This window comes from Chelonia mydas, chromosome 10, assembly GCF_015237465.2.
Source record: "Chelonia mydas isolate rCheMyd1 chromosome 10, rCheMyd1.pri.v2, whole genome shotgun sequence".
In the NCBI taxonomy this organism is placed as follows: domain Eukaryota; kingdom Metazoa; phylum Chordata; order Testudines; family Cheloniidae; genus Chelonia; species Chelonia mydas.
In genome coordinates this window covers 31,939,471-31,955,797 of record NC_051250.2, presented here as the reverse complement: position 1 = coordinate 31,955,797, position 16,327 = coordinate 31,939,471, and the positions used below count along the sequence as shown (strand labels likewise).

Genomic DNA, 16,327 nt, shown 5'->3' with positions numbered 1-16,327 from the left:
GAGCTCCTGTAAAAAGATCCTCCTCGCTGGTGAATATCAACCCTCCGCAGAGCCTGCTGGGTGGACAGGCTGTGGGGCTGTCCAGTGTGTAACACATTAGTGGTGGTGGTGTCACGTAGGAGCCCTAGGGTGTGGACCAGGACCCATTGTGCTGAGTGCTGTACAAACAGAACAAGGACAGTCCCGGCTGTGCAGTCATGATGGTGTGCTAAGCACTTAACTGGGGCAGTGCCAGCATAGCACAGCTCCCCATCACAGGGAACAGGAGCAACCCACAGATCAGGCTGGGCCAGATGATGTTAGTGCAGAGCCATTCACGATCGCGATGACTTGCCCTCCACGCCTCTCGGCAAAGCTTTAAGAGCAGGGGTAGCAGGAGCCCTTCATAGCATTTACAAGTGCCCTGCTGCTGGTCTGTGCGATGTCCTAAATCTTTCAGACTGACCTCATCAGGGGAACAGAGCCTTGCTTTGTTCGTACTCACTAATTCATAGAATGCAGGTGTTTGCGAGGCATCTGCCGTTCACTAGTGCGAAGTGGGTGATCTGCTCTTGAATACGCATTGAAACAAACTAGTCTCTAGCCAGAGGTGAATAGGTCAGGTCTGAGGAGGAGACCTGTATCAGAAGTCTTGTGCTTTTAGGTAGTTGGCTGATTTGAGGCTTTTAAAAGTCAAGATCTGGATTTGGATCTGCAAAGTGGCGTCAATATTTTATTGACGCTCCCACAAAAATTCCCCCTCCCTTAGCCTGTGATAAGCACCCTGTCCCCTGGGCACATGCGCTCAGACAGGCAGGATGAGAGCTGTGGTGTTAGCTTGTGTATAGATGGGACCTTGATGAGGAGGTTGCAGTGTCCCATGAGCACTCTTGTTAAATATCAGCCAAGCATTTTCCATTCACTGCCTTCAGTCTCTGTTCCATCCGTTCTCCTTCGTGTGCTCGCTCCAAAAGCTGGAGTCTGTGGAACGTTCTGGAAATGTTGTTGGCTGCTTCCTGTTTGCTAAGGTCTCTCTCTCCTGAATGACTTTCCCTTCTGGTCTTGTTTTAAATGTGGATTTCACATTTTGGGTTGTCTAGAAACGAAATCCCATTTCACAGTGCCCCGGAGAGTCCTGGCTGGGTTTGCATCTCTCGGCTGACGTAATGGCCGGGTAACTTTAATTGAAAAGGCACCAGTTCCGCCTCTACCCCAGAAACAGTCTCCTGGAACAGCCGCTTGAATCTCATACCTGTTCTTTCGCTGACAGCTGAAGCACAGAGATGGCTATCCCTTAAGTGCACTGAACTGGCAACTCCAGCACTGGTTGCACTCAGTGGTGATGACTTCCCTACGGATATAGGGTGGGACCCAGAGGACTTGTGGTGCCCCAGACCTTTTCCTCTCCTGTCTCAAACCTTGGTTGACAGTTGCTGTGGAAATGCTCAAAGGGGGTGGGGTGGGGTGGGGGTGCTCACCTACTTGACACTAAACAGCTGTTGGCTGAGGACGCAGATCCAGGGAGTGCTGGGCAGGGGGGACTTCAGGGCACTGCACAAGGGCCTCTCGACACAGGTGATGGCCCGTGAGGCAGCTGCAGTACAGCTGGTGAGACTTCCCTTGCAGGTAGCAACGCACAAGCAGCAGGGGGCGTCCCTGGTGAATATAGAGCAGGAAGGTTTATTGCTCTGCCTGGCAACAATTATGCCACAGCACTGTAAAGAACACGATACGCCGGGTCGAATCGTCTTGGCTTCCGCAAAGGAAAACGGGGCCTCCCCGGTGGATTAGAATTCTGTGGCCTTCTCCAGAACTGGCTGTACTAAGTTATCTGGGTTGTCAGAAGTCTTTGATGAAGTACCTCGCAAGAGGCTGTTAAGGAAAATATGTCCTCCAAGGGGACGGTCAGAGTATCATCCTGGAGTAGAAACTCAGAGAAGCAGAAAGCCAATGAAACGGTCAGTTTGAGTTGTGGCCAAAGGCTAACGGGGAGCAGGAGGGGTGAAGTCCTGGAGTTCAATATGAAATTAACCACCTGGAAAGGGGGGTGAGCGGAGAGGGCGGTTCATAGAAAGGATGATTGTGAGATGCGTAGACAGGCCTGACCCTGCATGGGGGAATGAACAGCTGGTGGGTAACCTGGTGGGAAGAGGAATCGGAACTGCTCCTACAAGTGTCTGAGTCTGAATTAACCCTGGAAGGTCACCGCAGACCTCTGCTCATGGGAGCAGAAATCAGTTTAGGAATGAGAACGAACCCCCTGAATGAGTGAGCCTCTTCCCCAACGTAACCGTGCCAGTGTTGATCATCCCTGTGGGAAGGGGCAGCGAGCAGGGACAGGTGGGCACAGGAAGGGGCGATGAAGACTTCCCTGCAGAGACTGACCCGACGAGCAGCGTTTAGTGAAGAGATGAATCGGGTCTGGGAAAGGCCTGCTGGCTACCAAATGGGACGGGGTAGGGGGAGCATTCATAGGTGCTCTCTGTTCAGAGCAAGGGGATTTGGTGCCATTGAAAGGCAACGGGTTTAAAATAGCTGCAAGGAAAGCAAAACTAACCCTGCGGCACCCCTGGCCAGAGAACATCGGGGCCAAGAGCAGAGCAGGGTTTGGAAAGGCCTGGCCCTTGTGTGGACCATGAGAACAGCTGCAGTTACAGGATTTTTTAAAGGTTTTAGGGCTGTGAACCCTCCTGCTCCAGGGCATGAGCTGGCTGCTGGGATGGGGGCAGGCTAGCCCCAGTTGGGGCTGCTTTCAGAGTACCTGCCTGCAGAGGGCTTGGCGATCGGAGCCAGCCAAGGGACGAGAGGGGGAAAGATCTCATTCTTTGAGGGGAAATAACAATCTTTACTTGTGAGATGTCTCTACAGTGGCTAGGTGGGTCCATCCCGCTGCCATGACCATTAATGGAGGGGGATCGGAGCAGAGTGATGAGGAGCTTTGCTGCACCCGGGGAGTGGGGGGAGGGTTGTAGCATCGGTTCTGCCCTTTCTCAGCCCCCTCAGGGATGCTGTTCTCTAGGGTGTGCGATGACGGACAGATGCACCTTGCTCTTCTGGTCTGACGGGCTGGTGTGTGTTTGGAGGAGCCCATCCTCTCAGAGCCACGTCGTGGCAGTAATGGGGGGCTGCTAACAAGCTGGAATGTGCCATTTAATGTTGCAGCTTGACCGGGGTGGTGACAGCAGCTGGTCTAGAACAGCGTGAATCTCTGAGGTGTAGAAGGGCTGAAACCAACCACCTGGGCCTCTCCTCTCCCCACCCCAGGTTCTTACAATCCCATGACCCTTGGGATGTTCACCCTGATGTATTTCTTTCTGGCCTGTTGGACCTATGGGCTCACCGTGTCGGCAGGTGTCTTCATCCCTTCCCTGCTGATTGGAGCTGCCTGGGGACGACTCTTTGGCATATCGTTGGTCTACTTGACCAGTGGAGCGGTGAGTTACCCCCCGGGCAGGGTGGGAGCACTGACAGCGAAGCCACGTTTTGCTTGCAGATTTATGAGCGCTCCATGTCTGAAGGTCAGCTGAGGAGCTGTGTGGGAGGAGGTCGTGCTGGAGTTTTAGCTGGGTTAGTGGGTGAAGGGAGAAGGACAAGCTCAGATACTGCAAAATCCCAGCTAAAAAGGGAGTGGATCTTGCTTGCTGCCCTTCGCCGCCTCATCCAGCAGCAGCAGCTCCGGAGGAAGTGCAGCACACCCGAGTGGCTGAGGCTCCCTGCAGAGCATCCCTGGGGCAGTGCTTGCTGGAGCTTGGTGAGGCTGTTGTCAAGGGGCCTTGGATGCTCCAGCAGATGGATGGCTGCTGCTTTTGTTGTCTGGCCTGTGGCTGGCACGTAGGGTGGCTGCCTCTGAGGGGGTACAAGTTGGATGACTCTGTCCCACCCCATGTAACTCCCTGTCCCTGTCTCTCCTGTTCAGATCTGGGCCGACCCAGGGAAGTACGCGCTGATGGGGGCCGCAGCACAGCTGGGTGAGTTTGGCTTGCCATTAGAAAAGTGCCCGGTCGGAGGCGTTGGTTGTGTTCCATGGAGACTGGGCTGCGTCTGGATGTGTCTCTGCTGGGAACGTCTGGTGGAAAACGCAGCCTCTCTGTGCTCGGAGTGCTGCCGGTCAGCTTCAGGCAGCGTATTGGCAGCTGCCTGCGGTGGGGGAAAGCCTTTTGTTTAACATGCACCTGCGTCAGGGGTTCCGCTTGTCCTGTGAATCGGAGACTAAAGTGCAGCAGCTGGGAGAGGGGTGCTCCCCCTTAGCCTGGGTCTGTGGAGGGAGGGGCTGTTAATGGAGAGCGGGTCTCCCAGGAGTGGCCTGGGCCTGTCTTGTTAAAGGCAGCTGGCGGCATGGCACAACACACCTGGTTACGCACGTCAGACTTTGCAGTGCAGGCTTGTCTGTTCGCTGCCTGACCGTGTCCGATGTGGAACCACAGAGCTCCCTTGGGGCCCCTCACAGCCCGTGGGTGGCTCCCCGCAGAGCAGCACCAGATGTGGGCGCTGCACCTTGCTGCTGCTAATATTAACTCCTGGCATGGATGAGCCCCCCGTCCAGCAGCGACCCGGAAAGCAGAACTCTCCACGCCAGCACTGAAGAGCAAACATGGTGTCATCCTGACCTGTGGTTAGCTAGGCAGGGTACAGCCGACAGGAGCCAGCTAGTGCCCTGCTCTCCTGCTAGGCTCTGTGCCTCTGTTCCCCACCCGCACTCAACGCAGGCCCTGCCCCACCCCATACACCCTTCGTGGAGCCGTCTCTCCAGGCCAAACCCCAAGGCAGGGTCATCCCCAGAGTTCAGGTACGTGCAGCAGCCATGGGGATCAGCTAATGTCCCAGCGCCAGGGCTCAGAGCCTTTGCTGGAGCCTCCTCTTGCTCTCCCTCCTGGGTCCTGCCCTCTCCCTGCGCCGACAACATGTACACCTCTCCCTCAGGTGGGATAGTGAGAATGACCCTGAGCCTGACCGTCATCATGATGGAAGCAACGGGCAATGTCACCTACGGATTCCCCATCATGTTGGTGCTGATGACGGCTAAGATCGTGGGCGACTACTTCGTGGAGGTGAGCAGCCTGGGCTGTTCCCATTCCGAATGAGGGCCAGCAGGCAAGGCAGCGGCTGCAGGAGCCAGGACCTGCTCTCTGTTTTGGGGCTGGATGCGAGCATGGGGCTGGCAGAGCCTCGGGAGCCTGCTGACTGGGCATGGCTTGGCACCGCCCCCTAGTGATGTAGCCCGGCTGGGCTTGCCTGGGGAGACCACTTGATTAGTAGGGATGTTGGGGTCTTTGCCAAACTCCATTAGCCTGAATGGAGCAGAGTTAACACCTCCTTAATGGGCTGTGGCTGGGGTTAGTGACCCATCAGCTGAGCACTGAGGAGCTTTGGCAGGGCTGCATGTGGAAAGCCCAGGGACAAGACCAGGCTCGAGCAATTTGAAGGGAGCCTGCGGCCTGTGTCCGTGCTGTGCCTGCCCTGTGGCTGATTGCTTTGCCTCTCCTCCTGCTGCAGGGTCTGTATGACATGCACATCCAGCTGCAGAGCGTTCCTTTCCTGCACTGGGAGGCTCCAGTGACGTCTCACTCCCTCACGGCCAGGTAAACGAGCTGCCATTCTGCAGGGCTGCTAGGCCCCTGGCTGCCTTCCTTGGAGCCCTAGTAGGTGCATTGGACAGAACAGCCCCTGGCACCACAGCGAGTGGGGCTGCGGTCTGGTAGGGGACAGCGAGTGGAACTTTGTGCCCTGGGCTGCAGAGCTCCCAAGACTGGCTGGTAACAGAGCAAACTGCCCAGGAGGCATCCACCAGTTCGAATTCCCAATGCCCCTGGGTCTGAGAGCTTTGAACATGTCTGCCAACGGGTCTGGTGGGTCTGTCCTGTCCTGTCCTGCCCCACGTCAGCATGGTGGCACCAGGACGAACCTGAACTCTTTTTACCACTTTTTGGGCAGTTTGATTAGAAAGGGAAGGGGACAGGGTGGTAAGGGGTCCTGGGGATTGGGTCCAATACAGGGCCCCCCACTGCTGGACCCAGGGCCACAGAGACAGAGCTCTGGACGGTCTGATGGTGTCTGGGTGTCAGCCCATTCTTAGTAGCGGAGTGACTGCTTCACAACCCACCAGTGCAGGGGATTGTATTCCCCATCAAGGGGGTCTGCCTCCCTGCCCTCCCCAGCGCCCAGCTCGGACTGGCTGCAGGCGTAAGAGCAGTGTGGGGGCAGGGCCACTCGCAGGCTGCCGGCTGTCTGCATGGTACTCGCTGTGCGGGATCTGGGAGGTTCCCGTGGGTAGAAAGCTCCCGGGGGAGGAGAGGTGGTGCCGGGGCTGAGCAGACTCCCCAAAGGGAGAGCCCGTGCAGCGCTCTCTGGCGCAGGATGGGGCTGGGTTCTCAGTCACTGCCGCCCATCGGTTGCCCAGGCTGTTCCACAAGGGCTCCCACCGGGGCTGCGTCCACTCGCAGGGTAGTGCCTGGTCCTACAGGTAGAGGCTGCCCTCTAGTGACAGGCAAAGGAAAGTAGCCATCTGGAGCTGCTCTCGTCCAGAGGCAAACCCATAGAGAGGGGTTTGTGCACGGAGCCTGCCAGGCCCTGGGGAGGGCAGATCACAGCAAGGGCAGCTGTGCCAAGCACGGACCCCTCTGGCCGCTCTCCCGTTTGTCCGTTACGCTAGCTAATGTAGTGTTCATTTGGCGGCTGTTCGTGGCTGGGTCAGATTGGCTGTGACCTTGGGGGTTTATCCCCTTCTTCTGCAGTGTGGGGCATGGGGCACCGGGTGGGATCTGGGCGGGTCTCCTCAACCCAATTCTCTGCCTTGGCAGGGGTCTTGGCACTGGTGGCACCTCAGCCCCTCCTGTTCTCTACCTGTGCACACAACAGCTTAGTCTTGGGTCTAGCTCGGGTGTCCGGGCTCAGCACAGGGGTAGCTGCACCTGGCCCGGGCTGTGCAGGACAGCAGACTAGATCCGCGTCTGGCCTTAAACTCTGGGACACTCTGGAAGGCTGCTGCTAAGTGGCTCTCCTAGGCCGTAGCGTGGGGAGAACATGGGGAACACTAAAGAAGCTGCAGACCCAAAGACACAACCTGGCCCGCCTAGCAAGTTAAATAAGGTCCACGTGATAATGCAGGGACCAGGGCCCTGCCTGGGGTAGGATGGGGGGTCGACTTTTGGCTGGTGTGTTGGGCACTGCCCTCTATCTGGGCCCGGCAGCACACTCCTCTGCACCGGTGGGGAAGAGGCCAGTCCCAGCCCACCGTCACCTGGCGCTCTGTCCCCTGCAGGGAGGTGATGAGCGCGCCCGTGACCTGCCTCAGGAGGATTGAGAAGGTGGGGACGGTCGTGGACATCCTCAGCGACGTGTCGTCCAACCACAACGGCTTTCCCGTGGTGGAGAGCAGCCCGGACCCCACGCAGGTGGGGCAGACCACTGGCCAGCTGCCAGCCTTGCCCCAGGACCACAGGCAGCTGAAGTAACACCCACGATGGGGGTGGGGGTTGGGCCACTCTGCAGCGCTTGGGGTTCAGCCCGAACTGCTGAATCGGGCCAGCGTGGTGCCCCAGCCAGTCAGAGACCTGGCAGCTGCAGTGGCATCTCCCTGACCCTTGTGGGTACTAGGGGGCCTTCACCAAGCCTGTCCCACGTGCACACGGCCCAGCCGCCCTGGTGCCCTAGGAGCCCTGGGTTCATGGGTACTGGCTGCTCCTGGGATGGTTCTCTGCACCCACGTGGTGCTCTCAGGCTGGTGGCTTCCCTGCCCTGCAGCTCCCAGCATTGCTGCTGCCACCAGTGAAGCCACCCCAGCGTGAGCAGCGTCGTTCGGGGGAGAGGGTTAGGGGTAAGGGGTGGGACACAGTGGGGAGCCAGTGGAGTGGAGCGGGCTGGGGCTGGGACGCTCTGCTTCCCACCACCGCCAGTGAGTGCAGGGGTAGGCCTGACCCCTGCTGCCCGTGCCAGGCCCCCCCACTAATCCCCTGGGCCGCGTCCGTCACTGGGGGAGGGAGCTTGGGGGAAGGGGTGGAGGTGGGAAGAGGCGAGGCAGGGGCGGAGGGAGTTATCCCGGGCCCCGCACCTCACTAGGAATGCACAGGGGAGCCAGCTGGGGGATGGGGCTGTCCACCGGTGCTGCCGCATATGGAGCACGCAGCTGCTTAGGGCACCATGAAGTTTGGGGCAATTTGGTGCCCCAGACTTCATGGTGCCCTACGCAGCTGCTTATTCTGCATATGCCTAAGGACGGCCCTGCGCCCAGACGCTCTTTGTGCAGCCCCTGGGGACAGCAAACAGAGTCCTCCTCCCCGCTCGTGCTGAGTTGCTGCCTCTCACCGTCCCCGGGGCTGGACCCTGCGTGGTGTGTGCAGGCCTCGCGCACTGCAGGCCTCAGGCTCACTCCCACGCCCTGCGCTACGGCATGCTCCTCGCTGAACGCGTCTGAGCCTGCACCTGCCTCTCACCCGACAGCCCGCCCTGGGGCTCTCGGCTCTGCATCCCTGGAGGCCTGCCTGCTTGTCACCACGGGGCAGTGAGCAGCCAGGGCCTGTCTCCGGCCCGTCGGGCTGATTGCTGAGCTCTCCTTGGCCCCTGCTCACGCCCGGCGCTCTCTCTTACAGGTGGCGGGACTGCGAGGCCTGATCCTGCGCTCCCAGCTGATTGTTCTCCTAAAGCACAAGGTAAATGACTCCGTGGGATTGGGAGCCTTTCTCCCCCCAGGGGACTTGCTGTAACTGGGCCTGGATGAGCACCATCTGATGTTACGCCTCTGGCCCTCTAATGGGGTGCGTCCGGCCCAGCCCCTCTCCTGGCCTCTGCCTGGGGCTAGCTCAGGGAGGTGGCATCAGCCTGGTTCAGTGAACAGGAACCAGACTCCCCTTCCCTGTGGTATGGCAGGGACTCAACTGTCCTGGCTGCCCAGGTACCACTGGGCATGATGCCCACTGCTTCCCTTGGCAGCTCCTGGCTCCTCTCCCCTGCCGCTGGCAAGCGGAGCAGGCTGGAGCGAGGTGGGTCGCCAGCTCTCTGCTGGGAGGCCGCTGTTCCTAGAGGTGATGAAGGGTCCCCCCCGTCTCGCTGCCCAAGGGTGAGCCGGGCACGTCGGTGCCGCATGCTGGACCCACTGTCCGCTTCTGAGCACCAGTCTGCACAGGGGAGACCATCCCCTGGCCAAACGTACTGGGAGCTTGGAGATCGGGGCTCTGCCAGCCCTGGGGCAAGTCCCTTGGCCCACTGTCTCCCTCGCCGGGGCTGTCTGCCGTGCCCCAAGGCAGAAAGCTGAGTGAAGTGGGCTGGCCCTATGGGATGTTCCGGGGTGATGGACGTTTCTCTGTTTGCTCCGTTACATTCTCGCCCCGTCAGGTGGCAGCTGTCCAGTTTTATCCCAGACTGCCTGGATCTGCGCAGGGCTGGGATTCCTGCTGCCCATGGACAGTTGCTGGCTGCTGCTAGTGGGGAGGTGGGCCTGCAGGAGCAGGGTGGGAGGCAGCTGATCTGCCAGGTCAAGACTCCCAGCAGCCGAGCAGGGCTCTCCTGGCTGGGGTGGAGCCACGGCACCTGTACCAAGAGTCTCCCCTCTCCTAGGTCTTTGTAGAAAGAGCCAACTCGAACCTGGTTCAGAGGCGGCTGAAGCTGAAGGATTTCCGGGACGCCTACCCCCGCTTCCCCCCCATCCAGTCCATTCACGTCTCCCAGGACGAGCGCGAGTGCATGATGGACCTGAGCGAGTTCATGAACCCGTCACCCTACACGGTGCCCCAGGTATGCCTCGCTGCGGGCAGGGCAGGGTGTGGCGCTGTCCATCCAGCTTTGGGAGTGAGCCAGCGGGAGGAGGGGAGGCAGAGCAGTCAGGGATCTCCTCCCACCACTTGGGGGCCGAGTCGGGCCCACTCCAAATGGGAAGAAAACACCCCTCCCCTGGGATGAGTGGGGAGCTGCATGGGGCTCAGTGCAGAGGGGCTCCATGCCCCGCGAAAGTGGGGGAAGAGAGCCTGTTACAAAGGGGCTGCTCAGCCCCCTAGGCCCTCCCTGCCAGGGCAGTGCTCCCCGCTTGGCCCTGTAACAGGCAGCTCGCTCTGCACGCAGCAGGCAGCCTCCGGGGCTCTCTGACCTCCCGGCCTCGCTCTGGATTGCAGGAGGCGTCTCTGCCGAGGGTCTTCAAGCTGTTCCGGGCCCTGGGCCTGCGGCACTTGGTGGTGGTGGATAATCACAATGAGGTGAGTGGCCAGCGGCTCCAGGGCCATGTAGCACCCTGATGGGTTCCCCTGGTTCCGTATGGGGCACCAGGCTATGGCAGAGCCCCGTCACCGCAGGGCCAGCATCTCTGTCCGCCAGACATGCGCCCTGGGGTGATCTCTGCGGCGCGCTCATCGGTCCCTCTGCCTTCCTCCCTGCAGGTGGTCGGGCTGGTGACCAGGAAGGATCTGGCGAGATACCGACTAGGAAAGGAAGGGCTGGAGGAGCTGTCCCTGGCGCAGACATGATGCCCCTGGGGTGGTTGCTTTGCCGTGGTGAGCCCCGTTCCCCTGGAGGCGTCGGCAGGGAGCTGGTCCCCGCAGGCTGCCGCGCCACCCGGTGCGTTCAGCACGAACGCCCAGCCCCGATTGTGCGTCTTGTCTGTCGCCGTGTTCCCGTTTTACTGGCTGCCTGTCCCTTATGTCGGCTGGGCGTCACTGCAGTCTACTGTCCTGTCACCCGAGGGAGCAGTTGCTGGGCAGGTTCCTGGTTTCTCCCCTCTGCGCGCTGGGCCCTTGGAACAGCTTTGAGGCTAGAGAGCGCTGGGGTGGGGAAGCCGAGCCCAGTGCCCGGCAGGAGCGCGAGCGTGCTACGAAACTGGGCAGCAGACGTCCCACTGCTAATCCCCGGCCAGTGCATTCCAAGCCAGAGCCGCCTCTGCACCCCACGCCGCCTCCTGGAATATGTGCTCTGGACTTCAGGAACCAGAATCGTGTGGATCTGACCCAGTCTGCAGCCACCATTGACCAATGTCCATCCCGCCTGGGCCTCCTGTGCACCAAACCCTTTACCCAGGACACAGGCATGGAAGCTGGCAGGGCCTGGTCCAGTATCTTCTAGCAGGGACCTTGCCAAGCAAAGGCCCCCTGGATCCGCTGGGCCAGCGTCTCGGGACCAGTGTCTTAACGCTACCCACAGCTGAGGTGGCGTTTAACCCTGCATGCGAAGGGAGCAACATACCCCAATTCCACAGCCCCAGCCTTGCAGCTCGGCGGGTCTCCGATGACATGGACACACACAGACAACCAAGTAAATGGGCTGCTAGGGTCTGGGTGCGGCTGGCTTGCTGCTCGCTGTTGCTGGACCAGTCTCTGCCACGGGTTGCAGCCAGGCCCCGCTTTGGCAGTGACATGTCTGGGCCTGTCTGAGACCCTGGGCCAGCCCAGGGGCATGGCCCCTCCTGGCACTCCCTGTGCTGTGCATCTCTGACATGGCGCAGCCTCCCTCCCCTCCCCTCCCCCACGCCGCCGTGTCTCTCCCAGGCAGGGTTCACCCTGGGCCCCTCCTGGGGAGGCCAATTGGCTTGGGGCCAGGGCTTGTTTGGATGCAGGCATTTGGTGAAGGAGTCTCCCAGGGGCGTGTGCGCCAAGTGGGCGTTGGCACTGCAGTTCTGTAGGAAGGTACCCGGTGTTGAGTGCTGCCCAGCTGTGGGGCCGGGCAGGGTTGGACCTCATGCTGAGGAAGGGAGGTTGCTCTCCGTAGAGCGCAGTGGTTATCAAAGGCCTTGTGCAACGACCGCCGTGGCCTCGAGCCACATCACTGCTGGATCCTCTCCCTCCAGTGCCAGGCACACCACGCCTGGGGCATCAGGACAGTTTGCAGGCAGCCAGTTCCAAGCGTCCATGTGACTGCTAATGGGAAGTGCCCTCAGGGTGCCCTCTTGGCCCATTCCTGGAGAGCAGCCGTCTCAGCAGAGCAGGGCTGCCCCCTCTGTCCAGTCTGCGCTGCCTTCCCCGGTCGCTGGGCATCCTGTTCCTGGCTTCCTTTAGGCGGTTGGGACGAAAGGAAGAGGGATCTGCCTTATGAGCATTAATGGGATGAAGTGATGCTATGTGGGATGCTGAAGTGGAGCATTTACAAACGATCCCCTGCTCCAGGAGGGGGGTTCGCCCCGGTCAGGCAGCCTCTGTCCCTAGCTCCTGTCCGTTCTGCCCGCTCTCCTGGGCTCCACTCAATGATGGCAGCACAGGGTGGGTGCCCGAGGTGCAGCTCATGCTCCTGGCGAGAGGGTGGTGGGGCCGAAATGCACGAAGATCGTAAGAAATAAAATCACTGGAACCAAACCGCTGCTGCCAGATCTGCTTTTCCATCTGCGCCCTGTCCCGGCCACACCGCTCCTGGGCAGCCCGGTGAGATCCAACCGGGTCAGGCCGGGGCAGGGAGCAGTGTCTGGTTCCGGGGGTAGACTCTGGAAGGAAGAAATGGCTCTGCATGACTGGGGCTTAGAGTGAAGTCATCCGCACCTCCACCTCGCAGAGCTCAGCTCCTACCCAATAAGGATGCCTTGTGCCTGGGGGGAAAGGCCGGGCCAGTGCGTGCGGAGCCGGGGCTGGCAAATCGGCACACCTGAGCTTGCCGCATGGCAGTCCCAGCCTCATGCAAAGCCTTTACAAATCAGGGTGCAAAAGTCTGTCCTCAAATCACGGCCGCTCTCAGTGTGAAGCCATAAGTGAAAGATGCTGCTGGCGCTAGTTCCCAGAGGGGACAGGGAACGTGACAGCTGAAAGCTCTGGGGCACCAGCTCATGCTGCCCTGAGAGCCAGCTGCAGGTGGTGAGGAGACAATGGGACTGCCAGATGCCATCCTTGCCGGCTTGGAGGTGGCAGGGGCTGCCTGCTGCACCTGAAGGTCAGCCATTGCTCTAGCCTGCGGGTTCCTGGAGCAGCCTTGGGAGAGGAGATTTTGGGCCTCTGGTCAGTGCAAGCCTTGTTCCTGCGTCCCCTTCCACGGGCCCTGCTCCCCTGCAGGCACAGTCCCAGGCCTAGGACTTCACCCGCTGCTAGAAATGAGCTAGTGACCAGCCACTTGCAGCCATTGTAAAGCTGGGCTCCCCTGGCAGAAGGCCGCGCCTCCCTGGTAACGTACAGACTATTCATCTGTCAGCATGTCATGCTGGAGTCTGAAATACCAGCCCCACTGTGCTTCCCCGTGTCCCAGTTACTCTGGGCTGGAGCGGTTTGTTCATGAGTAGCTTGCAGGTTGCAGCTAAGGGCTAGGTCATCACCAGGTGCGTGGATGTGGGGCTAGAGATTTTACACACCCGTGTCTAGCAAAGGGCTAAGATCAGCCTCCCCAGAGCCCTTGGAAACAAGTTAGGATCTTTCCAACCAAGAGAACTTGCCCCCTCCAGGTCAAGTGGATTCCAGCATCTCCTCGGAGAGCTGCTCCAAACACCCAGGGCTCGATCCTACTCGCGTTGTAGATGCAGACCTCGCACAATCAGCTAGTGCATGTAAATGTGCCTGCTCGGGCAAGCGTGTTCTTGTACCTCTGGGGCAGGATGGGGTTCTGAAGGGGGGCATGCAGGGCAATGGATGCCCTCCCTCTGGGACTCAAACAATGCATTCACAGAGCAGGCCACCATCTCTGCCTCTCCTCTCACCTCATCGGGCCTTGGTAACTGAATTTGTAAAAGGAGCAGTTGCAAACCCCAAGTGTCTATTTTGGAAGCCTTGAGATTTTCTATGGGGAGATGATCCATGGGAGATATTTTTGTGCTGAAATAAAAGCTGTTTATACTTTTATCCCAGCATTGACTCCTTTCTCTTGCCTTACGGCATTGGTTGGGGCGAAAGGCCAAGGCCATGTGGGCTGGGCAGCATTCACCAGTGTGTTCAGGGACTTGTCCAGGCAGTCAGGCAAGGTGAGAGGGGAGCTCAGGTGGAGGGTGAGGGCAGAGAGGCAGCTTTGGAGTTCTGCTCCCAGACCCGTGGGGCTGAGGTGAAAGCGTGTCTGCAGGGAGCCTGTTTTTCCCGGGCCCCCCTGCCCCAGCTAAAGCAGCCGTGATGGTCCATCTCTGGGAAGGAAGAGGGAGGAGTCCAGTGGAGAAGGGTCCAGAAGGGTGCACATGGGCCAGCGTCTGGCTGGTGAGCATCATGCTGCCCCTCGGGTCCCATCAACCTCCAGGACTCGTCAATGGGGCACTGGGGCTGTTACTGCCACGTGCACTGTGGAGTTGGACATGCAGAGCTGTTGGGGCCTGGCTGGCAGTGGGAGAGTGCTGGGTAGAGCAAGCCCCCCGCCCCAGTGATACCCCTCAAGGAAACCAGTGTGGCAATGCCAGGGGCTGTGGCCAACCTGCAGGGTCCTTGCTTTGTGCCAAGCACAGCATCACCCCCGGGTGGTCAGGAAGGACAGTGCCCTGTCCACGCTGCCCATTTAACCACTGGAGAAACAAACCCGGACTGTACAACTGGAACTGATGGGAAACAATATCCCATCCTTCCCGCTTGCCTCCCTGGTGATTAGAGAGGCATCCTACAAGGGGGCAAATTTCAGCCCCCCTGGCTCGGCACTGCCCTTTGTGCCTTGCACACAGCATAGTTAGGGGGCTGGTGACCTGGTTGGGGTCGTCAGTGGTGCTAGCTCAGCCTAGTCTGCCCTGTGGGATGCTGCCATAATAAACATGAGGATAGATTTATTCTCCCTAAACGCTGCGAAGCTGGCTGCCCCCCTGTGGGCCCCTATTGTCTCTCTCCTTTGCTTCTTTCCCTTCCTCACCTTTTTCTCCCTTCCCTAGCTTTCCCTACCTTGGCATTTCCTGTCCAGCTGCCTTCACGCTGCGGCCTTCAATCACTGCCTGGAAAGGATAACAGGATCTGCAATGCGATAATTAAGGCCAACGTGTCCATTTTCACAATCTCTCTTTACTAGCAACACCCCAGTGACATTAAGGGGGCAGGCCCCCACTCCGACCCGTAAGTGCAGGCGGGCTGACAGCGCTGCATTGGCTGCACTTGGGCCACGGAAGGGTTCATCACAACCACGAGGGCTAGAAACTGACTTTTAATAAAACTCCAACTCGGCAGAATGTGCGTTGGCCTGCGGCCCCTAGGTACAGCGGTGGGGCTGGATCGGGCCTGGCGCCCAGCTCTCCAACTCTCTGGCCATGGCACTTTTGTTCTCTGTTTTCAGGTGCAGAAGTCGCAGCTGGTGTTTTATCACCTAAAATTGTAATGGCGGGTGTATGTGCCACTAGGGGGCAGCACTAATCGCTCACCCACCCTCAGTCTACGCCCACTTCGATTGCCTTAGAAAGAACAGGAGGACTTGTGGCACCTTGGAAACTAACAAATTTATTTGAGCATAAGCTTTCGTGAGCTACAGCTCACTTGCCTTGTTTCCTTTTCGAATGCCGTTCTGAAATTGCTGAAGATTGCACTACTCCCATTTAATGACCGTCTCGGCTCTACAAGGACGCGATCCCTCAGTGCACACAAAGATAACAGCCACATGGTGCTTTTGCTCTTGAAAGAAATACGTGAAAACGCTCCCTCTTTGATACTTTTTGGTGCTGGAGCTCAACCTTTGCAATCTCTAGTGGCAGCCCCTAAGAACAGACTGGGAGTACTTCACACCTCAGTAATCATAAGCCAGTTAAACGTAATGCAACCCGGTGAAACAGAGGCTTACAGCTCTCGGGGGGGTTTCACTCATGGAAATGGTAAGGAGCGCAGACTGGCATGCTGTGAATGCTGGCACACGGGATGGAGCAGGTCCCGCCATCCTCCTCCCCAGCACCACACAGTGGGGTCAGAGATCCAGTACCGTTGACTCCAGTACCTGCAAGGGCGACACTGGCACCAGCTCTTTCCGCACCAGCAGCATACCGGGCAGCAAGGGACCTCCTCTGCCTTTCTGTCCTGCCCTCTCCCTTGGCCCAGGATATTGCCAGGGCTGTGTTGTTTATAGCCCCATGGGCTGGGCGGCCTGCTGAATCGATGGGTCTGTCAGTGCCACGTCCTGGGGTTTCCCTTCCACACTCGGTGAAAATGAGGCGGGTACTGGACTTGGGGCCCTCCTTGGTACTGGGAACCTCTTCAGTCCCCACATGGCTGGTGCCCCCAATATTGCCATGGCAGCAGGCACCACTCTGCCCTTTGGCACCGGTTATCACATCAGTACTGATGCTGATGTCGGGGTTACTACTCCTGGCCCCAGAAATGACGGAGCTGGACTCAGTGCAGGGGGGACTGTCTCCACTGGCAGCACCAGCCCCTCGTCACCCTGGGGTGGAGTCAGACTAGCTGCGTGAACCCTCAGGGCTCGCCCCACCGCTGCCCCCTGAAGCCTAGGACTCCTCAGTGTCCAAATCAGGGTCTGTCTTCTCCCATTCTCCATTACCTGAGCAAGGGCCATTCATGGAGTG

The 16,327-nt window shown here is 59.2% G+C and overlaps 1 protein-coding gene across 6 annotated transcripts in view; it reads left to right on the top strand.

The window, feature by feature from the left end:
• Positions 1-13,703, top strand: part of CLCN7 (chloride voltage-gated channel 7) — a 59,600-nt gene extending 45,897 nt beyond the window's left edge. For 5 of the 6 annotated variants that reach the window (XM_037910371.2, XM_037910373.2, XM_043523689.1 and 2 more), the window contains 9 exons: positions 3,244-3,413; positions 3,896-3,947; positions 4,900-5,027; positions 5,473-5,558; positions 7,238-7,370; positions 8,565-8,624; positions 9,529-9,705; positions 10,080-10,160; positions 10,341-13,703. In XM_037910371.2, coding sequence (XP_037766299.1) covers positions 3,244-3,413; positions 3,896-3,947; positions 4,900-5,027; positions 5,473-5,558; positions 7,238-7,370; positions 8,565-8,624; positions 9,529-9,705; positions 10,080-10,160; positions 10,341-10,427 — 974 coding nt within the window. In that variant the 3' untranslated portion in view covers positions 10,428-13,703. The remainder of the gene's footprint in view (positions 1-3,243; positions 3,414-3,895; positions 3,948-4,899; positions 5,028-5,472; positions 5,559-7,237; positions 7,371-8,564; positions 8,625-9,528; positions 9,706-10,079; positions 10,161-10,340) is intronic. The other variant, XR_006284206.1, reaches the window with a different exon arrangement.
• Positions 13,704-16,327: the final 2,624 nt, after the last annotated feature.